This window comes from Nothoprocta perdicaria, unplaced genomic scaffold (genome assembly GCF_003342845.1).
Source record: "Nothoprocta perdicaria isolate Ctin4 unplaced genomic scaffold, notPer1 scaffold_15, whole genome shotgun sequence".
Taxonomy (NCBI): domain Eukaryota; kingdom Metazoa; phylum Chordata; class Aves; order Tinamiformes; family Tinamidae; genus Nothoprocta; species Nothoprocta perdicaria.
The window spans coordinates 6490533-6515127 of NW_020454649.1; the positions used below are offsets into that span (position 1 = coordinate 6490533).

General features: G+C 42.1%; 2 protein-coding genes across 2 annotated transcripts in view; one reads left to right on the top strand and one right to left on the bottom strand.

Annotated features, from left to right (window-relative positions):
* Positions 1–4305, top strand: part of USP47 (ubiquitin specific peptidase 47) — a 42170-nt gene extending 37865 nt beyond the window's left edge. Inside the window, exons 25-28 of the mRNA XM_026034786.1 lie at positions 917–1047; positions 2447–2494; positions 2576–2706; positions 3049–4305. Coding sequence (XP_025890571.1) covers positions 917–1047; positions 2447–2494; positions 2576–2706; positions 3049–3223 — 485 coding nt within the window. The 3' untranslated portion in view covers positions 3224–4305. The remainder of the gene's footprint in view (positions 1–916; positions 1048–2446; positions 2495–2575; positions 2707–3048) is intronic.
* A 2883-nt stretch (positions 4306–7188) lies between these two features.
* DKK3 (dickkopf WNT signaling pathway inhibitor 3) lies at positions 7189–24583 on the bottom strand. Its single transcript, XM_026034679.1, has 7 exons — positions 24454–24583; positions 22673–22810; positions 22113–22196; positions 11585–11677; positions 9903–10047; positions 9282–9438; positions 7189–7744 (listed from the first exon to the last, which is right to left on the bottom strand). The coding sequence occupies exons 1-7, from the start codon at positions 24517–24519 to the stop codon at positions 7504–7506; spliced, it is 924 nt and encodes a 307-aa protein (XP_025890464.1). The 5' UTR covers positions 24520–24583; the 3' UTR covers positions 7189–7503.
* Positions 24584–24595: the final 12 nt, after the last annotated feature.

Sequence of the window (24595 nt, forward strand, 5' to 3'; positions counted from 1 at the left end):
GGAGGCATTAGTTAAATGACATCCCTTAGAGTAACTTCAGTTGTGTCATAGCGTAGCAGCTTTACATCAGACTGTTGCAAGAATATTTAATTTAGTCTCTGGTTTCAAAGACATCTTGTGTAATTACTTCAGACTTGAAATAAACACTGAGAAGGATTAAGTGGTTGCATTTTCCTTTTGGGTAGTAGCTTAGTGTTGAATTGCAGCACAAATGTAGCCATGGACAAGATACAAGTAGGCATTAAGGAAGCTCAAAGAGTGTTGTTATTTTCATGCAGAATGAAATTGTTAGTAGGCAAGTGTTAAAGCCACAAGTTCTGCATGCTAAATGACAACTAGTCTGAATTAAAAATAATCAGCCCAGCCCTTTGGTATCATATAGGCTTCTCTAATAATGGCATTAGCAGTATTACTGTTTAGATTAGAAGAATTTGATACCTGAAAGTGATATGAAAATGCTAGAGTATTAAAAGTCTTTAAAGATGGTAGGTTAAAGCACATTTAAGCAAGCTGAAAGTCACTGTGTGAGAAGTAGAAGCTGGCAAGGTTGCTCTGGAAAAGAGCACATCCCAGGGCCTTAGGAGGGTGCAAAACCCGGAGGTTGGCCCGTGGCTGGAGGGGTGGGTGCTGGTACGTGACCAAGCCGTGTGTGATGGGGCAATTCGTGAAGAGAAATGCCCAGTGTTACTCTTGAGAGATGGCAACTATGAACAACCCTTTGAAATGAGGAAATAGAAAAGTGCAACTAATTCCCTCCCCTTATCTTCCTTTTCTTTTCCTTCGTTTTGCTATTCGCTTAATCTTGGCTAGTTTGTGTAAATATGCAGCCTGTCATATTTGAGTATACAAATGCTATCTAAAACCCTCTGATTTTAAATAGGACTATTTTGTGATGTTACTCTATTCTTTTTCTTAGGTGTAGAAAAAATGAAATCTATGTCGCAGCTTGCTGTTCTGTCAAGACGTTGGAGGCCATCGGAGATGAAGCTGGATTCTTTCCAGGAAGTCGTGCTGGAAAGCAGCAGTGTTGATGAATTGAGAGAGAAGGTAAAATGTGGAATATGATGCAAGTTTCTTGTGGTAGCCAAGAGCTTTAATGATTTTTTTCTCATTGTGCAGTACTGATAACTTCATAGCTACTTAGTGATTTTTTTCTTCATGAGCTTTTGAGAGCTTCTCCCCTCCCATTACCAGAACCATAGGATTCATCAGTTTACCTTGTAGCTTCATGAAATTGGCTCATACTGAAGTGTGAATGCAAGTATTTAAAAACAAATGCACCTTTGAAGAAGCCTTGAATTCAACTATTGGCCCTTATTCTTGGAAAGCATAACCTGTGAAAGCAAAGTTAGGCTTTTATCACTTTTTTCCTTTTTTTTTTGTTTTCCCAAGAGATTACTTTTGCATTCCAAAATATGAAACCTTTTGGACTTTTCATGCCTGAATTTGAGAGCTCTTGCCCAGAGGCTATGTAATGGGATCTAGTAAAATTGAATTATACTTTGGCCGAAAAGAAAAATAGTTTTCATGTGATTGCCTCTTGTTTTTCCTTATTGCCAAGACCCCACTAGCAGGCAAGCAGCCATGTGCTGTCCTAGCAGATATCTGGAGTATGAAGTGCATCTCATGCTGAGAACACTTTATTAATCCAATGTGTTGCAGGGTTCAGCTTTTAAGATAAATCTTTATTTTTACCTGGTGTACCCAGATGCAAAAAGACTGTCCTGCATGGTGATGCCAGCAAAAGGACATCTGCCAAAAATCTTGCGTCCTTAAAATTGACAGTGATCGTACATTAGGGTTCTGCACGTAGCTGGAAGGTGCTCCTCTCAGCCTTGCCCAGTGTTGCGTTTGTGTTAGGCCTCCATCCAAGTGAAATTGTCCATGGCTTTAATTTTGTCTGGCTGGGGAGCTGGCGCCTCTTTTCCTATCTTAAGAATTGTGTAAGGAATAATTTAGCACTATCTTCTCTGAGCAGCATTAATCTATTTGCTCCCACCAGTAAAAACAAATTAGAATGACCCCTCTGTGGTAGCAAATGTTTTCAGCCCACTCTTTTCTTTCTGGTTGCTTCCCCAGATAAATTTTGCAGCTTTGTCCAGTCTTAGGTCAAATGTGGTGGTACCTTTCATTTGATGCAGGTAAACTGATGAGGGGCCAGTTGCTGGAGCAGCTGTTTAATATGAGGCAGCTGGTCACTTGGTGTTTTGGAGTGTGCATATTATTGCTTTTTTTATTGCTTCCCTACTGCTTAGATTAGCAATGTGATGTACTGTCACAGCAGAAGTATCAAACATTGGTACTGTTTCACTGCATTCTTTTATAAATTACTTTTTAAATATTTCATTGGACTTCTAGATTTGGCATGCATGCTGACTTCTATATAGATGCTACATAACATTTATGTGAAATAGTATTAAACTACAATCTTTGCTTTCTTTTACAGCTGAGTGAAATAAGTGGAATACCCTTAGAAAACATAGAATTTGCAAAGGTTAGTAAGATGATATGTGCATTCTATATTGTATTGGAATAGATATGTAATTTTATTCACAAAGTAATTGCTGCTTTTCAGGGTAGAGGAACCTTTCCATGTGACATTTCTGTACTAGAGATTCACCAGGACTTGGACTGGAATCCAAAAGTTTCTACACTGAATGTCTGGCCTCTGTATATTTGTGATGATGGCGCAGTAATATTTTATAGGTATGTATTGCAGTAAAAATCTGCATCTTAGCTTGTAGAATGATACAATTCCACAAGAACATTGTTCTTCTCTTGTCTTGGAGAAAATTACTTAGGGTGAGAGGGTTGAAAACTTTGAGCTGGAAAATGTTCCATGGGTTCCTGCAAACCTGCTTGGATGAATATACCTTATTCCCTACTGGAATCTGTGGGAATCGTACCACAAGACTACATTTTAGAGCACAAAGATTTTATTTTCTGAGGTGATGTCTTTGGAGAAAATTATATGGCTTTCTGCAAAACAGAATACTAGGATTAAAATGATAATTTTAAGGTATGTTTTAAGAAATATTTTCATTTTAGGGATAAAACTGAAGAATTAATGGAATTAACAGAGGAGCAGAGAAATGAACTGATGAAAAAAGAAAGCAGCAGACTGCAGAAAACTGGACACCGGGTAACCTACTCTCCTCGTAAAGAAAAAGCACTAAAAATATATCTGGACGGAGCGCCAAATAAAGATTTGACTCAAGACTGATACTTGCTATAGCATTTTCCCTGGGAAATTTTTTGTTAAAATAAAAAAAAAGTTCACTACTACTGTGTAGTGCCATTACGGCAGGACACTCATTAGGTGTAAGTGCTGACACCAGCACTGACTGGGCCGTGTTCCCAGTCAGAAGCTCAGTGCCCCAGTGGGTCACTGTTTGACTTGGAATCATGTTGTGCACTATAGTTAAATGTACTGTAAAGCTAAAAGGGATGTGCAAATAAAAGATTAGAACTAAAAAGTGGGCGGGGAGGGAAATGAGTGGAAATTTTTGAGGACAGTGTGCACATAGTAGCTAGTGAAACTAGCTTCAAACAGGATATTCATAGCTTAATAATAAAAGCTGTGCAAAGGCCATGAAAGAATTCTTTTTTTTTTCCTGTTTGTTTCACTGATACACACATTACCTCATCAGAGAGTCTGAAGTACATGTTAAAATAAGGGTTCTGGAAAAGCTGCAACAAGGGGTCGCAGATGCGTAACGGAAGTGCTGCAAGTGTTGTAAGGTTTTAGAATATCCTTCCAGCAACTGGGCAGGCTGAGACAGGTGTCTTTGGAAAGCTGCTGCAGGTGTTGGCTTGTTGAGCAGAAAGGCTGTTGTAAGGTAAACTGGGGTTTTAATAGGTTCTGGAAGCTGGTGAGCAGCTATTGCATTCGATGTGTAAATAAAACTTGCCCTCTCCATTTAACAGAACTGCAGTTCAGCTATTTACCATGGTATTTCTTTTCACATATCAGCATTCATTGTGTACATTTGAAAGTATAGTTGCCTATTTAAATTTGTATTCATTTTATGTTTGACAATGCTGGGTACTTTAGGATTGTATTTCCCCTTGTTAATGAAGTTTCTGTTTTGTTCAGCTACTTTTTTTTTGTACATTTTGTTTTTGAGACTATTACAAGTTTGCATCTTCACCCACTGAAAGTCATTTTATTTTTTTTCCTGGAGTTGATTCTGTAGCTATATGTAGTTAAGTATTTGGGCAACCTCCAACACCTCAACAAGTACAAACTTCTTGGTAGTTCAGGTTGTGGTGCAAAGACTGATGCAGCCAACATGATTTCATTGCAAAGCCTAGGAACAGCAATTTTTTGCTTTGGTCCATAAAGATCAATAGAGAACAAGTCTCCGTAGTTTTTGGAATACCATCTAATTTATAATAAATGATTTTGGTAAACTTTTTCATGCCAGATGCTGTTTACAACAATGAACATGCCAATAAAACATTTGTTCATTCTGCTGTGTTATTTTGGTCATTAAATACTGTGGATTTCTTTGACAAAAATCAGATTTCACAGAAATGCAGATTTCTCCAGCACAGCTGGTGTGAATGTCAAGGTAGTGTATGTGCATGTATACACACATACCCCACGCCTGTAACAGGGTATGTTATTACATGTGGCATTTTAAAACCTGTTTGCTCCTTCTTTTTGCTTACATTCACAGAATTTTTTCACCTGAAGCTTCCTTTCTAGAATTGGATTCCTCACTGGTGAAACTTGCAGGCTCTGGGTGTGCTTGGCAGCTAAGTTTTGTTCAAGAGAAGACAAAGCTGTTTGGAGAAGTGACTGCAGCTCCTCTCTGCACATTGACTGCTGTCCAGCAGCCTAAGCAGCCCAAGGAGGCCGGCAGCTTGGGAGCCTGGGCTGCGCAGAGGAGCTTCCCTGTTCCTCCTTTTTCCATTGCATCTGGGCTGCCTCATCTCCCACAAAAGTGAGATGGAAGCAGGGTGTAAGTATCATCCTGCAGGTGGAGTAGCTTAATTGAGCTACCAGGTAAGTGCATATATAGAAGTCTAAAGAAATTGTAAGAGTTGCTGGAAGACTGGAGAGGATTCGGCAATAAATGCATCATGCTTTTTTTTTTTAATCTTTTTTTTCGTTCCTCCTCCAGGCAGACATCTGGGGAACCAGAAAACTAGCCACAGAGTAAAGTAATCCCTAGTGCTCTTTGGGAAGCTTCAGCTGAGTAATTAGTTTTAAACCTGCAAGCTTTGGTGGAAACCTGGATGGAACACTGAAGGGCATCTTTATAGTAATTTTCCAGCAGTAGCACAATTCCGTACCAGTTTATTGGCATATATAGCTGGGTGTTCTGGGAGACATTTTTCAGTGTCTGTTTCAGTGTGTATTGTGATCATTTTGTTTTGGATTTAACTATGGGCTTTTTAAAGGAAAGAAACCAAGCAGAGTTCCTAATTAATTAATTCTAATTAGCTAATTAGTATTAGCAAATTCTGCTGAAATCATGCTAAAAGCTCTAATGAATCAACTGTTTTGCCTTTTGGGTTGAGACATCAGGAACCTTGTTGCCCTTAGCGCGTAGCCCTGTTAAATAGAGACTACCCAGTTTAAGCACAGACAGTTCCTCCTTGCTTGAAGTAAGTCTTATAAAGAGACAAATCACTGTATTGATGGGCCATGTCTAAAGTGTCGTCATTTTATACGAGGTGAAAGGAGAGGTAATTTGGTGAACTTGGAGTGGGCAGAGATCACGTGTGCATGCATGTGTTGGTATGAGAATTTGTGGTAAAAATGCATTCTTAAATGAACAGTCAGACTGTTCTAATGAAATGTCCCTGCTGTGCAGAACACAGCAATCGTCATTATCCGCCCGAGTTCTTGTGCCCAAGGAATTTGTTGAAAGGCTTTTGCAGAGCAGAACGGGTGGAAGATTTGAAGGCTGATAGCTCAGCTGACTGCTCTTGCTTAGCTAATGGTGCTGATGTCAAACATAAATAGTTGGGACTGATGTTGGGGAGAAGCTTTCTGAAAAGTTACTTGGCTGGAGCCTTATGACATCCGGTATTGGGAGAGCTGTTCATTGTAGCAAACTGTTATGAGACAGCTGGGAACCTGGGAGTTTGATGGATCAGACTTTATTCCGAGCTTGCTATTGATTTTGTAAGTCAAATGACCTGTTAAAATGGTAATGATAATATTTGCACTAAGCAGATATATGCCTCTGAAGTGCATTAAAAACACAAACCATTTCTTAAAGAACTTCCTCTTGGTGTAGACAGGTGGGGGAGATGCAAGTCCCTAAATGTGAATAAAAACTACTTAGGGTGTCTGAGAAATAGAACTAATTAACCTGTATTAACTTCCCCTTTCTCCCTTAAGAGTAGTAGGGGAGAGTACAGTCCACAGATCCCTGAATCAGCGCTACCCAAAAAGGGGCGCCCACATAGTGCAAAACGCTGCCTGGGAGGTGGTGCTAGAACTTGCTCTAGCTGAAGTGCAGCCTCCTGAGTGCAGCTGCACTGTGCTCTTCCTGTGTGTCTGTGTGTGTATACACAGGGATTTAGTGCACAGCTGAGATTGTGTTCCTGGTGTTCAGCCCATTTGTTAGATTTGCGATTTTAAGTAATAGATTTTTTTTGCCTTTGGGAAATACAGCCCACATCAGCCAGCCTGAAAGTTTCCATAAGCAAATGGATGTGTTTGTGTGTAAGTATGTACACACTATTTATTTTCCCTAGGGAAAAATGGGGTGTATTTGGGCTGGGGTGTGGTGTTTTTGCAGGAAGGTTGGTTTCCCTGGCCATGTCTCAGACACTGAGGGGGCAAAGTGGGCCAAGGACCACCCTTCCTCCAAGCAGGAAACTAAAGGGATGCTTTATAGCTGGGGGATACCAGCACTTACATTAGGCTGAAGTTTGTTGCAAGACAAATGACTTCTCTTGTACCCAGCTGCAAAGGTGGGTGTGTTCACGTAAGAGTAGGCACCTTTTTATCCTTCCTCCTTTCCTTTTTGTCCTCCTCCTACAATGTGGGGGGAAAAATCGGCATCTATATATTGCAGCTTCACTGATTATATTTGTGAAAGGAAAAAAAAAAATACAGCATTTGAGACTAATAGCTGAAAACAGCCCTGAAGCAAGTGGATGGCTCTTACTTTAGAAAAATAAGCAGTTCTAAAAATATGTACAATAAATATTCAAAACTTATAGGATTGCTAATAAGTTAATACTTTTAATGAGTACAAGCACTGGCAGGTTTAGTTCTAATGTGAAAAGGGGACATACCAATCCAAAGGAAATGCTGGGATTTCTTACTTGTCTTTTAAGCAGATGATTGATCCAAGGGTTGACAGAATGAAATCAGCTGTAGTTGAACATGCAGCGTTGGTGCCCAGGAAAGGGTGCTCACCAAAAACCTTTTTTATTGCACTTCTATCCAGCAGTATGCGCTTAGGGTTTATATAAGCAAGACACTAGAGACAAAAATCATAGAAATAAGTGAATAACTAAACTGGTGTTGGGACTTCAAATTTCATCTCCTAAAAACAGCTCATGAGCAGAGTCAGGCTCTTGCAAACCTATTTGGTCCTCAAGACTTTCTAATTCTTTGCGCACTTCCTGAATGATGCTGCTTTCTTCGTAATCAGAGAGCAGCTCTCTGGGTATCACACCAGGAAAGGGCATCTCAGCCATGATTAAGGGGTCGTCTTTTTCATTGCTTCTGGTTTCTCCAGTGGATAGTTCGCACACAGACACAGTGCTCTGGCTGTTGGGAGAAGAAAAGCATAGTCATAGAGTGCACCTCCTTGCGTCCTGTTGCTTGGTCCTTAATCAAATTCTTGATTCCCTCCCTCCGTGAAAGCCTAGTAGACATGTGAAACTGTCATCTGTATCTACATAGCTGGCTTGATAATCTGACTTTTACAAGCTTGATGGTTGGAGAGCTGAGGTGGAGCTTTGCCCATGCAGAGCTAGAACCACAGGCCACGTTCGCTCCTGGGACACCAGATGGCAGTGGCCTTCAGCACAGTCTGACTCCTGTGCCACAAGAGACTGCGGTGCCACAAGCGACTGCTCCTTTGTTAATGGCGTAATACCAAATTAAGAAACAAAATACTTCAGCTGCAGAGGAATGCAGAAAATAAGATAATACTGCGTGTTGTCAAACTTTAAAATTTGTCAAGCTTTAGTTTTGCTGCTAAATGGGGTGGCCCAGTAGTTGAATTTGCTACCGTTTTTATTGCTTTGAAAGTTCGTCCAGTTGCCTGCTGATAGTATTTATCAGGCACTAGGCATGCTTTCAGCTGGAGGGCACTTCAAGTGGTGGTGTGGGGAGGAGGCAAGAGGGGTTTTTGTTGTTGATTTGGTTTGTCCTTTTAATAGAAAAGGTTCAAATTCACCAAATTTCACAAAGTTCAGAGCTTTAGCCTGCTTTCCATGTGAATCACTGGCAGGCAGTATGCACAGTATTACTATAATGGTGTGATACTAGACAGGTAACTAATTCTTGTGGCTATAGCTGGATTGCTCAGATATATTCTCATTCTAATTGATATCTGCTTTTTATATTCTCATGTGAAATGTTTTCCTCACTATATCTGACGTGTTGCTGATATACCTTGGCTGAGGTTGATAGCACTTGCACATTAGCTGAAATTACTGTGCTGAAAGGATCTGTTTTGCTTCCTTAGATCAATTTTTGAAAAAATATTATTCCATTGCTTTTTTAAAAAAAGGTAGAATAAATGTTGGACAGGGAAGAAGAGGAAATTATTCTATACAGTAAATAAGAAATGTGGATATGCTACGTTGTCAAAAGCCACTAGAATGAAAGGTGTAAGGTAGCAAGAAACTTGGGCAGCAGGTCTTAAGTCAGCTGCAGGGAAACTAGCTTCTCAAATCATGCTGAAACTGCAGGGAAGAGCAAGCCAAAACATCTGTCTTTCTACTTGTGAGAGGATTTATCTTCTGTAAATCATTCCACAGCATGCATGTTCAGGCACTCACTTTAGTGCCTCAGGCACTAAAATATTTTTGATACATAAGTAGGAAAGAAAATTATCAAGCAAATCCTAATCTAATGGAGAAAAGTGCTTGGTAAGGGCTGTGTGCAGAGAACAAAATCAAAATGTCATTTCTGAGCAGCTGCTGTTACTTTTCTGACTAAAAAGCAGTACCACAAACTGTGTTTACACCAGGAAAAAACTCCTGCCAAACTTGGGAATGTCTAGGATGGGTCTGAGATCTTTTCTCATCCTTAACTTTGAAAATCAGTCAAAACATGTGAGCAAGAGGACCTTTACCTCTGCGGCTGGCAGATCAAGCCACTTGCGCACGGGCATCGCTCAAGGACTCCGTCAGGTTCCAGCTCCCAGGTGATGAGGTTGAGAAGTCTGTTGGAAGGATCGTGGCAGGGTTCACCTTGCTCAGGTAATGGGGTGCACACAGGAAACAGTAGTTCTGCGGGGCAGAGGGAGCGAAGTTTAGGAAAATTCATTAACTGAGCGTTAAATGGAGATTGCTTAATTCAAACCTTCAGTTCTGTATACACAGTGACAAAGACAAGTCTCTTTTTAAGTCTCTTTACACACTGGGATCCATCGTTTAACCCTCTTTCTATTAGGTAAAGACAATCAGTATTAAGACAGATCTCTGCAGCTCTTAAGTGACTCAGATCCTTTACAAACATGATATTTTTTTATTTCTGATATTGTTCTCACTGTTTATACGTAGTAGGCTTTTTTTATCCACAGGATGCTCCTGTTGTTTCCCATCCCCAATGCTATTAAAGCTTTCATAAAGAAGTTAACATAGAGATGACCAGTGATTCCATACAGGTTTAACCAGTTCACTCAAGCAAAGCAGCTAAACATGAGCAGTCCTGTTCTAGAAAGCACACGGAATAAGGTCGGAAACCTGGGTACCTTTCTGGAAAGCACAGCACGTTCCAGGTTTGCAGTCCTGCTGGTTCTCACAGATGGTGCCGTTCTCGCCCCTGGAAGCCGCTTGCTTGCACTCGCCCCACACGCAGAGCTGGTCGCTGCAGCACTCGACGTCCCGTGCGCAGTGCTGGCAAATGGAAGAGCATGCGACAGAGCTGTCCCTACCTGCGGGCCTCCCCAGGCATGCAGGCACAGAAACAGCCTGGCCAGGAGGACAACTGCACGTGGCATGACTGCAGGCAGTGTGCAGGGCTCCCACTGTTCACACAGCCTTGCTTGTGCTCTCAGCTTCAAGCCCTGCTGGAACTGTTTGCTAGATGAGGAGCTCAAGGGCAGAGCTATGGCACTGCTTAAGGTAAGTTATACTCTCACTCTTACAAGCTCTCAACTTCTTTTTAAGTTTTTAGATGCAAACTGAACAGTAGTCGGACCTCCTACAGTAAATGTGCATTTCAAGACAGCCTTTTGCCTTCAAGGTTTGGGGAAGTACAGAATATCCCTTCTGTTAAGCACAGTAGTTTATAGTTTGATCAGCACCAGTGCTTTTAAAGAACAAAGCTTGATCTTAGCAAAATCCTGTTTTATTTGAAATATGAACTATACCTTAGCTGTAATCAAGAGCCTTTGAAATGCAAATATCTAGATAGCTTTGCCACCAACACAAACCTACTGAATCAGCCCTCTGAAAGCAGTGCCTCATTCAGTGCTAGTGTGTTTTGCTTTGGTGGCGTGTTTCCTTTTTGGGTGCGTATTTGCTTTGGGTTGTTTTGTAGTTTGAATATCTTAAGAGATTCCTAGTAGGTCAATTTGGGGGCTTGTTTTTTGTTTGTTTTTCCTTTGTCTGTGTAAAGCCCTATCTGGGCAACCATACAAAAATCAGGTGTTTCTTTTCTGGTATATCACATGGGAATCATTTACACGTAGCAAGAAATAAGACTGTGCTAGCACTACATGACCTATAAAGAGTTTCTCTGCTTGTTTGTGCTATTGTGGAGGTTCCAAGGGAATTGATCAGCCATGGCCAGTCTGAGCTCACTTTGTAACACAAGCAGAGCCTAGGACATAATTTTCAGCCCATTTATATTGTTTTCCTGAGCAGTGCATAGAAAAGTGGAGTTGGGATTGGGAGTAGGTTCCAGAAACATCCTAAACTTTTTAATTGTTCCATGCTAATGTGAAAAATGATCCATTTAACATCTTAAAAATTTCAAATAATTGACTTAATGACACCTGAACTGAAACTTCGCAGGATTTGAAGCCAACATGCAATGCCCAGTCATTAAATCTCCCTGGAGTTACCGAATTAAGGTTTTAGATCACTGCAGGGGCAGCCTGTTGCTTTTACTTAATAATAATCCTACTGATTAGCTGACTTCACAGCAAGGCTGACTTGCTTCTAGACTTACTAGTCTGCAAATACTTGGAGCAATGACTTAGTCCATTATTGCTGAAGTCAAGTGGGGGACAGGTTTTTAAAGCATACAAGAACAGAAACTTTTAAACTTAATTCTGTTAATAAGCAAGTGGAAGGAGATTCTTTTTCTTTTAGCCTCACAGAGCAAGCCATGCATCTTTAGGAAACAGTCTGGTGTGCTGACATGAGCAACAAGAATACAGGTGAGTTTCTAAAGACCACCTAACATCACGTATCATGTAGGACTTACTGTGTGCTGGGTTTTACAGGGCTCACACTTGTACTCCAGGCTGGAGAACTGGCAGTATTTCCCTGTGTCACAGTCTTCATCAATGATACACTCCTAAAGAAAAGGACAAGAGTGTCTTTTACTGTAATGTGGCAGAAATTCATACCTCTCCTTCAAGTGCCAGAAGGCCTTAAGAAAAGTAATTGATGTACTCTCTTGATTCCCAAGAAATATAAGCTTGCCTTGGGTCTTTCCATACAACAGCTCTGTAATACAACAACACTGTTTTCCAGGCACACTTGGCGATTGTTGCCCTCAGGAGGCAGCAGGGTGAGACTCCATAAGCAACAGGACAAACGGAAGCTTTTCCCCTGGCCTCCTTTGCGAGAGGCAGACAGAGTCTTCTCAGGCCAAGTTAAGCACCTCTGCAGTGTCAGCAGCAGCTTCTATGCTCAACCTGCAGCACTTTCCCTGCCTTGCTGGAACATTATGGTAACAGCAGCTCTCTGTTACAGCTGGTACTTTTGGAAGGCCATACATGTCACTGCATCCCTTGATTTCCTTTTCTTGGTTGCTAGCATGCCTGCAGTGCAGTTATTACCATGGCTCATCAGCTGCAGGCTCACAGCTGCGAACACCTAACTGCCTGCACACATTTCAAATCCCCATTTCCATTTCATCTGAATATTGAGAAATAGGCAGGGATAGTGCTTGGCTGATGTCATTCCCTGGGTATCTCTGAGCACCTTTGCTAAGCTTTAGCTGGTCCAAGAATGTAACTTTTCACATGCTTTCAGAATACATGCAGCTAACTCTGTACCCCAAAGATTGCTTAGTGTACACAACCATTTAGCAGGTAGGTTTGAACACTGACTGTGGATTGGCAAGTTAAGAGCCACACATCCCAGAGAAAAAACCTCTGCTCCCTCAGGCACACTGCGTCTGCCTTGGCCAGCGCCAGGCCCCTCCAGGAGGCCTGGCTGCAACGCTCAGCTCTTGGAGCTGAACACGCTTCGTGGCCTTAAAAACACTCATGCGCTTGGGCAGAGCAGGCCACCCAAGGCCCCTCCTGAACCTCAGAGTCAAGCTTCTCCACGCAGAAACATCCCAAGCGCCACAGCGGGGAAGGCTCAATTTCTCTGTGTCCCACGTGGAGAAAGCGCAAAGTGGCCACCTTCTTCCCTGGGTGTTTTCTGCTGGCTGTGGTTTCTGTAGAGGTGTGGTGCTGAGAAAGGACCTCTGAAAGTGAGAGCGGGTAAATGCTCCTGTGTGTCCCTGGAAAGCCTGGTTCACAGGGAAGGGGCTTTCTGTTCTCCTTTACAGCTGCTGCTGCTTCAAAATTAAGTGATTAACTCTGTTCTCTGAAATGTATTTTCTCCAAATTAGATATAGGGTAACCAATAGAAAACTAATTACAGCACGATTCCTGCATGAGTCAGTTGTACAGGATACTCACCTTTCTGTCATCGTAAGGTCGATGATATAGTTTTGCTATTTGTCAGTATTAAAAAGTGTTACACAAAAATTCCAGAATTCTCCAAAGAGACTGCTTGACTGCTGCTTGGTGCACATGCATCTCACTTTATGGAACAGATCAACTCTCAGCTCTGCAACCTTTACTTAAAGTTACTATTCAGTTTTTAATTTTGTTTTTGTTTCCTTAGGTGCTTTTTCCCCAGCCCACTGGCTGCTTCCACCTCACTCCAATTGGGTTTTGTTTCTGCAGGAGCAACTGGGCTGAACCTGCATGATAATGCAGTTAGCTCAGTTAGAAGTTCAAGTGAGGCTTGAACCTTGTCCTTTGGAGAGGAAATGACTATACAGTGAAGCTGCTATCCTGTCTTCACATCTTTTCCATATTCAAGTTTACAGAAGCCACTTGCAGTGCCCCGAATAGGGCTGCTCTGCGTGCTGAGCAGTGCTCTGTTCAGGTGACCCATCCCGGTCATCTGAGGTGTTTTTCAAACACTTGGTTGTCCAGCGCGTGGAGCAGAGGCAAAGGCAGCCTGGGGCCTCGTTCCTGTTGAGCCAGAGAAACAGCATCTCGGCCACACGTCTGCAGCTGAGGGGCAGGCGCGTCAGCTGCAGTGAGAGATGAGTATCCCTGAGTCTGGCAGCCTATAAACTGCCATAATTTGCAGCTTCTTTTTCTCTATTGAATAATATGTGTTTTGATGGTTTACTTTGAAGTTTGTGCTGCTACATAATCAGCTGGTTGGAAATCACAATGCTAGGTAGCACGTTGGAGGTTTGTGGTTCCCAATTAGCTGTCAGCTTCTGTCACGACTCCCTCTGTCTGCACCATGCCGTGTTCAGAATAAACGATACCATTTCATTCCTATTCCATATGTCTTCAGGCAAGCAGCCAGCTTCCATGCAGTCAGTTTTTCCAATTGTTGCTGTCTCCCAAGCAGGCATTTTGCCACAGTCGTTTTTAAGCTTGTGGAATAGTTCTAGCTCTAAACCACCCAACATCAAAGGTGCAGCTCTTCAGTGGCTGCTGCTGCTTGCACTAATGCAAACCTCTGCCAAACACCTCTTTTATCCTTTTACTTAACTATATCCCAGCAGTTTAGAACCCCAGTTTTAGAGGGTTTTCAGTTGTGGAAAAAAATCCTTCATTTTTCTTTCCAGACAAGGGGAAAAGACTATTTTCACGTGCTCTCTTAATTCTGTGAAGTTTAGTGCTCCCCTCCAAACCACCCAAACCATACTCCAGTATTATAATCCACATGGCAGTGCAGACCCCCGCAACACACCTGAATCTATGTAGCCTGTTCTCCTCAACTGTGTTATAGTTCATTAACTGTGTTAAGCAGCAAAGCTAAGTATCTTCATGAGCTGCAATGGAATCACCAAAGGAAAAGTCTTTCTTTTCTTTTGCAAACTGATCTATTTTTCTGCATATTTTGTAGAGACACCAGTGTGCACACCACAGAGAGGGGGCACTGGCCTCTGACAAGCAGCACAGAAGGAGGGAGCAGTATGTGCTGTGTACCTGTAAGTACCAACTTAGCATCCTTTGGACTCTTAATTGTAATATTGTACCCTGTGGTGAATATCCTGGGACACCTGAAAGCAATTTAGGGGCTGGGATCTGTTCCAGAGCCCATTAGGAAGAATGGGGGGGGGGGGGGGGGGGGGGGGGAAGACAAGTGAAAGTTTTGGAAAGGGTTCCCTGTGCTTTGAGTCAGGCTCTTTAAAACTGAATTGCAGCTGAAAGAAACTTAGTTGTTATGCCAAGGCATCATTTGCTTTCTTAAGAAATGGTGAGCTTCCACATTTGGGATTTTGAGAAGTTACTGCCTGTAGGGATAGTGAAGCCTGGTACTGGCACAGCTACCAGCAAAGCGAGGCGGATGCCCGCGCGCGCAGGGCGCCGGAGGGCACGAGGCACAAGCGGTTGGGTCACCGCTGGTCACAACAAGTCGTGCCCGGAGCACATTCCTCCTCGCTGAATGTCTGCAGCGGGTGGAAAGCCCAGCAGTACAGCGGCCCTCTTCCAGTGCAACAGGGCAAAGGGTCTTTGTGTCTTTGGCCTTGAAACATAGATCCTACTTGAAGGGAGGAGGCAGCGCCTGGGCTCTGGCCGTGCCATCCCCTGCTCATACAGTGCAGTGCCTTTAAAGGGGAGAAGCTCCAAGGGCAGAGTTAGTCTCCTCTCCTACAGAAACCCACCTTTATTTGCAGTATTCATAGAGGTTTTATATTTCACTATGGTAACATTTTTAATCTGCTCCTTTGATGATATAATATATACTGAACTTAGGCTTATTTTGCTTTGTTTTTTTCTCTTTGTTTCCTCATCAACTGTATTTTTTTAGAGAATACCAAAAAATATGCTCAAATCTATTGTGATACCACCTAACTTCAAAGTGAAACCAATCTTAAATGAAAAGTTTATTTTATTAGTGTCTTCTATTCTTTTTCATCCTCCTTCTCACGTACTGAAAAACTGTTTCTTCAAAGATAGTTTTATACAAAATTCTCTTTGCTAATTCATATCTTCAGCAAATATGTGTCTGGGACAGGCAAATGCCTGTCTGGAATGAGTCTCCTTTGCCTTCCTGGCTTTGCACTTCAGCTTAGAATGCCAGAAATCCCCAAGGAAGGGGCTGCTGGTAAGTTCATATGCATTTTTCAGTGGCAATTAATACATTTATCAAACCTAAAGACTGCATGTGAAAGGGGGAAGTGCCTGGAGCAGAAAACGCGCCTGTGGCTAAGGGGCAGCTGCAGCGAGGAGCCTCCGTCGCAGCTCTCTGCCAAGGTCACCGACTGCTCTGGCACTGACACTGTAAGGAGAAAAGTAAGAGGGATTTAAATGGAAGGGCCACGTTTTCCTTTGCTACGGAAACCAGAGAGCTTTGTTCACTCTGATCCTCTTTCAGTTTGTTGACTACGAGCCTTCCAACACCACGTGACAACTGAAGGGGAGGTAGGCCTGGTTTTGCCTAGGTGAGGCCTGTAAGCCAAGACAGTGCCTGGTGTGGAAGCAATGGACCCTGCTGCTCATCTGCCCTCCGAGCTGTGTATGCCCAGTAGTGAGTACAGGGTGAGTCTTTCTGAAAAATCACCCACCCTCCCTCTTTTTCTCAGGAAGCGCCATAATAATCTCACCCTGGCAGGAAAAGTGCATTGGTGGGGATGGCCCAACAGGAACACACTGCAAAATACTTATTTTGGTCTATTTTGCAATGGCATCAGAAGCAGCACACCGGGAGAACTGTTCAGTTTTGAAAGACAAAATATATACATATATTAATACATCGTTCCTATGGACCTCTTAAGTTAGAACAGCAATTCTTTCACCTTTAATATCCAGATGTGTCTAAAACTTTGTGGTCTAAAAGACTGCTGTTTTTATTCCAAGTAACTTGAAAAACAGTAAGAGCTACAGGAACATGCACTGTAAACCTGTGCTGCTGAGCTCAAAAATGCCATTATTTCCAAACAGTAATCATATAAAGATACAGCCTCATTAAATGATGTGCCCAGAAGCTGAGTTTCTATGCAGGCGTCTCCTCTCTACAATTGGATATTGCTACAAAGATTCCGTGATTCACTACCAAACTATGTAAATTTTGAAATTTTATAAAAGCAAAACAATCTGGAGTAACCATACAGAGCAAGGATGTGAAACATCTGTGAGGGAGCAGAACCAGTATAAAACAGATTTCTATATTTCTTAGCTCCCTGTTAATCTTATTCACTCGATTGAGTAGTAGCACAGAGAGTAAGATGCCAACCTGTCCTCAATGTAAAATTTATTTCAAACCCTGAATTTTATGTGTTTTGTTCTTATACGATTCATGTTTTCAGTGCCTTAAAGTTTCCACAGTCTTACTTACGTGTTTTAAGGTATCAGCCAAAGATAACAATACTAGAACAGAAGTACCAAATGTGGATAAGAATTCATCCACAACAGATTATGCCTAAAGCAGAGATGAATATGTGGGAGACCTCTGTTGCTGGGGAGGAAAAGGGCTTTTTTATTTTCCTAGATGTGGTGCAGCTTCCCTGTCGCTCCTTCCTGCAGAAGTTTCTTCGTGCAAGATCAGGGGCAATGCTCATGTTTTGCAAACTCCTGCTGAAAGGTCTTTCCATTCATTGAGGCTTAATGTTCAGGTTTTTGTGGTTGCCATCCAGGGAACCTCAGGTGACCAATAAAATTTTGGTCTTATAGATATGCTGTTACTTGCACTGAGACCATTTTATCAGCAGGCTAAATTAAACCTCCTCTTACGCATCTCTAAGAAGTACTTCTACCTATGGAGTTAGTTACTAACACTCAAGGGTATGCATACACTCAATCACAGCTGCCATAAAAGACGGGTATATGTCTTGCTCTACAAACATGATGCATCCCCTGAAAGTATTCCAGAGGCTTGAAAAGGCAGTGGAAGACGGAGGGTAGATCACCTAGTGAAAGGCAATAGTCTTTCTTGTAGGGTAAGAAAAGAAAAGACATAGTAGTCTTGCTGCAGGAATTTAGGGAAGGGAGTTTAGAAGGGAATCAAGTCCACAAGAGGCTTGTTGTTCTAAAATGTAAGATGATTTGTGAGCAGTTGAGAAATACCCACAAGGATGGCCTGAAAAGGAAGACAGCACAACAGCAGACAGGTATTCTGCCTGCAAACAGCTGATGGAGCTATGGTGTGCCTCTTAGAATGATTGCTGCTCTAAGCTATTTTTGTGTATTTGGCAGAAACCTTTACATTATAAATGTAATCTATTTGAGCTACTATGTTTAGTGTGTGATGTGGATTTGCTAAATTTCTCTCAAATCACTAGTTAAGAAATGCAACGAACTATGGGCCTTTATCTGCTACGTTCAGAATGGCCTAACAGGAGGAGTTAGCTGATGTGCTAAACAAGAGCTGATGCATGTAGCAAGGGATGTCAATAGTGCAGGCTGCGAAATTAACTGAAAAGCAATCTAAAAGTGCAAATTAATGATTAAGGATAGAAAACTCACCAGATTTAGCTCTCATGGGATATCTGGCTAGAGTAGGACTAGAATTTCAAGCCAAGAATGCACTTAGTGTCTCAACTGATAGTTCAGAGCTTTTGACTACAAATCACCAGGGATTAGAAATTCTGTGAAAAAAAATAAAACAAAAAATTTGGACTCAAAGGTTGGTCTGTAAAAAAAACAAGTGTCTTCCTTGAGACATTAACAGAGAGCAGAAGGTAACACTAAGATGTTGCATGTTCTGATTTCTGCCATTCACTGCTCTCCCATAGTGCTACTAGTGGCTAAATTGCAATTTCCCTTCCACTAATGTTTGCTTCTCAATTTTCAAAGCTTTTTTTCTCTTCAGTATTGGTAGGAACCCTCTCTTTGGAGCTGCATGAATCTCCAAGAGCGCAACTACCAGTAGATGGCTGTGAATACACTTAGAGAAAACTCGCAGAAGTTGCTCAAAAGGGGATCCAGACATTATTTTATTAGTTCTGGATATCCCCAGAGAACTGGATGCTTGATTATGAAGTGCCACAGCTTGGTCATTTAGAGATTTGTCTCTAGAAAATCTTGCCTTCCAGATTAATGGGGGAAATAGAACCAGGGAGTAATATATACTATTTCCTCTTTCTGTTTATTATTTTAGCATTGAGTTAAAGATAAATCTTTTACAGGCTAAAAGAATATTATAACAAAGATATCTATTTTATCTCTATAGGTAAATCTTTAAAATTATTTGACCTTTTATTTGCTAGGCAATTTTGTTAAACAAGCACATCAAGGCCAAGGCCATAATTACTTTACAACCAGCCTTCAGACAGTCACTTCCAGAGCCTGTCAGTCAACTTGCTCTGTATAGAGCAAGAGGGTAAAGCAGCCAGAGCTGCAGGGACCCAGCCAGCGCTCTCCAGCCACGGAAATAAAGTCCTGGTATCACAGGGCTTATTTTCTAAGCATCTGAGATGTTCAGAAATACTAGGGCTGGCTGTATCTGCAGAAGGCACCGAACGTGTGTGTACAAACACTGCTCCCTGTGCAGAGCATGAGCGCCTTCCACAGGGTTGCCCTGGAGGTTCCTCTCCTAACTCTCCTTCAAAGAAATATTGACCTGTACTTTATAACTAATGGCAAGGCACAGCTGTGCCCCCAATAGGCAAGATTTTGATCTAAAGTGTTATTACTTTGTGTTCTTCACTTGAGTTTGCTGCTGTAATAGCTCTTTTAACTTGCATGCTGACCAATGTCTCCAAGAGAAGTAAATTATAGAACATTTGGGCTCTCGGCCCAGCTGCAAGGGGATGTAAAACGCTTCATGGATATTAAAACCTGCAAGACCAGCCTCTGTTTTGCCTCTCTAGTGATGCAAGACTATTGGATCTAAGCCTGGTAACTATGTTGGTGATGGTCAATCCTTGCTGACATCTGAGAAAGGGAATGTTAGTCTGGGAATGTAAACGGCACCTCCAAATAATGCAGCACCTCTCAGGAACTGCATTTCTGTGCCAGAAATGGCAAGCAGCCCAGTTCTTCTGCAGCCTTACAGCACTGACAGTCTTCTGGCTGGCACAATACAGTCAACCAAATCAGTCAGCAACAGCGAGCACACTCTAAAGTGAATGCTTGGGCACTGCAAAGCCAAAAAAAAAAAAAAAAAAAACCTTCTGAGGGAGGAGAGTAGGGGGGAATATCCCAAATATTTCTGTCAGTTTATATGCCGTGTGTGTGTAGATTTGTATATGTGCATATACATATATTTATTGTGGGGTTGCAATTATTAATTACTGCCAGAGTAAGTTGTACAGAATTCACATTTTGGAGTAGGTGGTTAGCTGGGCTGTTGATGAATTCTCATGCTTCCCGCTTAACTGCAATAAGAGTACCCAAAGAGCAGGAGCTGACAGAATCCTTAACTTTCAAAAACCAAGCTTTTAAGCTGAACCTATAAACTGAGCCTGTGAAACAGGTTTGGCTTTTGGCAGTCAAAATGGCCCAGCAAGCACAAAACTAGAGTTTCTGCAGTACTACATGCCTGTTTCCTGTATTTTGCAAATTTAAAACACAAGTAGAAGTGCTGCTCTAAAGCAAGTGCCAAGAAGCTACCTTAGTAGCAGCAAAACAGAGATCCTGTCCCTAATGGTTTGCCTCTACTACCAGCTTTTCCATCAAAGAGCTTTATTAGAAAATGTCAGCATTTGTCTTTTCCAAGTGACTCCCAGTACATACAGCTACAAGAATCAACTACTTGTTGTGTTCGTTACACAACACCAAGCAGCAGGATAAAGCACTAGTAAGTAATGAGAATGTATGTTACAGAACAGCATATATATTAGTTGTATTTAGAGGTCCAGAGTGGTGATCTCCAACAGATTTCAAAAGGTTTCCATTTGCAGCTGCCTGGAGAACACAAGAGCTAAACACATGTTGCTTTGTTGCTGCTATGTAAAATATACAGCAAAAAAGCAGAACCAACTCTTCCAGGATCTAATATCCTGGGGAAACTTGCTGTCTGGAAAACAACTGCAACCCCCGCAATGTCACAAAACCTCAGATATGAAAATTATGTAGAGAAAAATTACCTAACTGGCACTGCATTGTTTTCTGCATCTCATTTTCCCAATATTTTTGTCTTAAAGTTACAGATCTAGGCAATAGGACTTACTAACCTGGATAAAATCTTCCTTACACTTGACAGATGTCTCATTGGCAGCACACTCTTCTTTTGCTCTAACCATCCTGTTCAATTCTCAGTCTCAGGACATTACTCCTAGAGCAGTTCTTTGCCTTTGTAGTACCCTAAGTAATTCATATTCCTCCTTAGTATTTACAATTTTCAAATATTTTTAGACTTCCTTCTGCTGGGCATCTCTGTCAAACTAATATACACATGCTTGCCCTCTTTCCTTAAATAACAACCAAGCATGCCTGATGGTTGTTTTTTGCATTTACCTTTTCCTCTAACTTGGCAACCTCTAAATAAGGTGTCTGTACCCTTGATGTTGAAAGCTCAAAATAAATGAGAGAGGGGAGGGGAATAGAAGTTAACAAGTGATATTTTGTTTCATCAAAAGCTTCAATGAGGATGTTGATGAAGAACCTCTCCCCCTCAAGGTTTAAATTATTTGGAATTAACTGATTGTCAGTTCTGTTTGCACTTTCATCATAGGATATGGGCTGCTAATTTTTTTTTTTTGTATTCTGTTTGTATTCTGCCCTCAAACTCTTTAGCTGCAAGACTAATCATGATGTTGGATTTAGATGCAACACTACTTTGTAAGTGAAGCAACTTTCCCATAAGTAAAATGTAGATAAAGCCATTTATTTATGAAGCTTATAAGAATCTGTGACCTTTGAAGGAATGCTAACTTAAAAATATATTCACAGATGCTAAAAGTAATAACAGTTTGTATATAAAACCAAACCATAGCTTAGAATTAGTTATAGGTTATTTTGTAGATTGACTTACCCTCTGCTATAATTATAACCTTTCCCAGAAACAAACAAAAAAAAATCCAAGAACAGTGTACACAAGCAACTTGGAAGTGACAAGTGACAACATTAAAGTTTAATAGCAGTATTAAAATAGGAACTGGAAGAATGAAAATCTAGATAGAGGACATGAGCAAAACAGATGCACTAATTTCAGGTTTTATTCCTACTAAAAACAGGAACTAAACCCATAGATGTTTCTTTTGTTCATGCCTTATAAAATAAGTTCGAGAACTTTTCCTATGAGAGAAATGAAAGCAAGGGAGTTTTTTTTTTTTTTTTTTTTAAGCCACCATTTGATACATCCGGTTCATCACCTCTTGTCTTGGCAATAAAAGCATTAAAGCCTGAATTTAAGACAAGAATTTCTAAAGAGACTGTTGACAAATAGTAAATTGTAGGAAATGCATCTGTTTTTGCAAAACTCAGGCAAATGATATCTGTATTTTTTACCGTTCTCAACGCTGGCATCTAACAGTTTTGTGTGTTTTAAAATACCCAGAAATTTGGCTAAGCCAATTTATTAACTGTATTATTGTCTTCTGAATGATGAGCCCCAAGTATTTAATTTGCAAAAGGAAATGCGTGTTCACTTACATGATTTCTTTTGTTTTCTCCATCTCTTATAGATGTAATAACAACCTCAGAATAAACTGTTGATCCAGTTTTGTTATCTGTAACCTAGCAAGAGAGGAAATAAATCAAACTGTGATAACATATTAGTCCTTAGGGCTGAGAGTAACAGTGCTCTTCAATAGCATTTCTCTCCTTTGCCACCACCTCCCACTTTCTTGGCCCAAAGATAAAAACATCTTGGGGGAGAGGGAGATAGTGATAGTTAAATGAGCAGATGATGGGCATTGTTTTTGCTCCATATAATGACAATACCCATGCTCCATTTTTAGCATATGTTTCTTTTCAGAGTACACATTATTGGTAGTAGTAGTTTAGCTAAATTATTTCCCATTACCTTTACTGCATATGCTGCTACACAGTGATCAGGCAAGCAAATCAGACACATCTAAACCCCAAGAAATCACCACCACCCAAGGAAGCTAACACTCAGGTTCTAGTACTTATCCCCCGAGGCGGCAGGATTGTTCTTACTTTTAAAGAACAAGTTGTGTAGGAACCAGCAGCTTCCTGTTTTCTCCTACCTTATCAATTTCTTGGTGAGTCTGAACAGTCTTATTGCCAATTTTGGTTTCTGTGTCGGACTCATTATGGTAGGTGGGAGGTAAGTTTTCAAACTTTACTTCGGACAGCTTTTTTGCCCCTTCCTCTTCAGCTTCCATCTGGCAAATTTAAATAAATCAACTGAAAGTCAGCAATGATTAGGCAAAACAGAAGTAGTAACTTCTCATCCGGTCCCTAGTCATAGCCTGTTTAATTATATGATGTTATTAGTATAGATCCCCACTGTATAGGAACATGTACTCTGCTGTGCAGAGAGTGGCCACGGCAGCTTCAAATGGACTGGAGGAAACACTGAAGAGCTAAACCCTTGAGCTCTGGACTCATGTAGGCAGCGAGGAAAATGTTTGCTGAGAAAACAAACCAAACACTTAGGACAGATTTTCCCATCCAGCAACGCAGAGAGGAAACACCCTGGCAGGACAAAGAGCCGTAGCCAGAGGCCCCCGACCCTCACGGCAGGATCGGGGCATGTGCACCCAGATGTGCTCTATCCAGATGTGCTCCTCCATCTCCACGGCCGGAGGGAGGCTTCCCACAGAAAGGACAAGCAGATCAAAGAACAAGCATGGCTAAAGGGTCCCAGTCCTGCAAACAATGACAACTCCAAGGAAGTTTGGTCCCTTTTATCATTTGCAATCCCAACAATGTGGCTGGGAGGCTGCAACTTCAGCCAGCCTGAACAGCAGAATTTTTTTCCCAGCACAAAATTGCTTCCTTTTGGTGTGTCTGCTTGTATTAAATGACAGCTGCAAACTCTTTAAAGTTTGAAGCGTTTATCTGCTGTCACGCAGCTCCGACACTCCCCATTTCGTGCCATAAACAGGCCAGGCCTGAATCCAGAATAAACAAGGACTATGGGAGAGTAAAATCAACAGAAATGTTAACTACATCCTTATTGAGCTTATTTTTGATATTGCAAAGCCTACTTTAATACAAGACATGGGTCGTCCCAATGTGTTTATAGCCTAAATGAAATGGAGGGGAGGGACAGAACAGAGTAATTGTCCAGATGACAAAAGAACTTTAGAAAGAATCTAATTGAAAGGGACAGTGCTTTGTTTCCCTAATGGATTAGCTGTAAAATGTTTCTTTTTTTTTCTTTTTTTTTTATCCTCACAGACAGCTCGCAGACAGAATTAAAAGATTTTTAAGAAGGTGATATATATATACATGCATGTATATATTTTAAAAAGCTCACAAACGTGAGGTGCTGGGGAGGAAGGCCTTTTGCTGGGGACAGAAGATAACGGCTCAGGATGCAGATATTGCTCCTCCTGGCATTGAAACGGGTCCTGCGACACTTGGGGCATGTAATTTGAGGTGGAGGCAGCGGATTATAGGACGCACAAGCCGCTTCCCTCCTTGTGGCCTCAGGACGGCCCCACCTCCCTGAATCCTGCCGTGGGCTGCGTCCCGTGCCTCGGTGCTGGCCCCGCAGCGGGGCTAAGGCACCGCTGGGGTCCCCGGGGCCGCAGCCCGGCCTGGCCGCCCCGCCGCGGAGCTCTGCGGCAGCCAGCAGCAACCGTAGCGGGAATAGCTGCGTGCGAGCCCGGGAAGGGGCTTTTCTTGAAAAAGAAAAAGAAAGAAAGGAAAAGAAACGAAGAGAGCACCAGGAAAGACAAAGCCCCAAGGGCACCCGGGCTGCCGCGGCGGCCGCGGGCGCTGACCGGCTGCGGCGGTTTAACGGTCGCGGGCGGCCGTTGGCGCCGCGGGGCCGCAGGTGCGGCGGCGCCTCGCTCACCTCCTGCACCGCGTTGCGCAGCTTGTGCTGCGTGTCCTCCATGAGCGCCTCCACCTCGCGCAGCATCTCGCCCAGGCTGGCCGCCCGCCGCCGGCCCGCGCCGCCCGCCGCCCCGCACCACAGCGCCGCGAGCAGCAGCGCC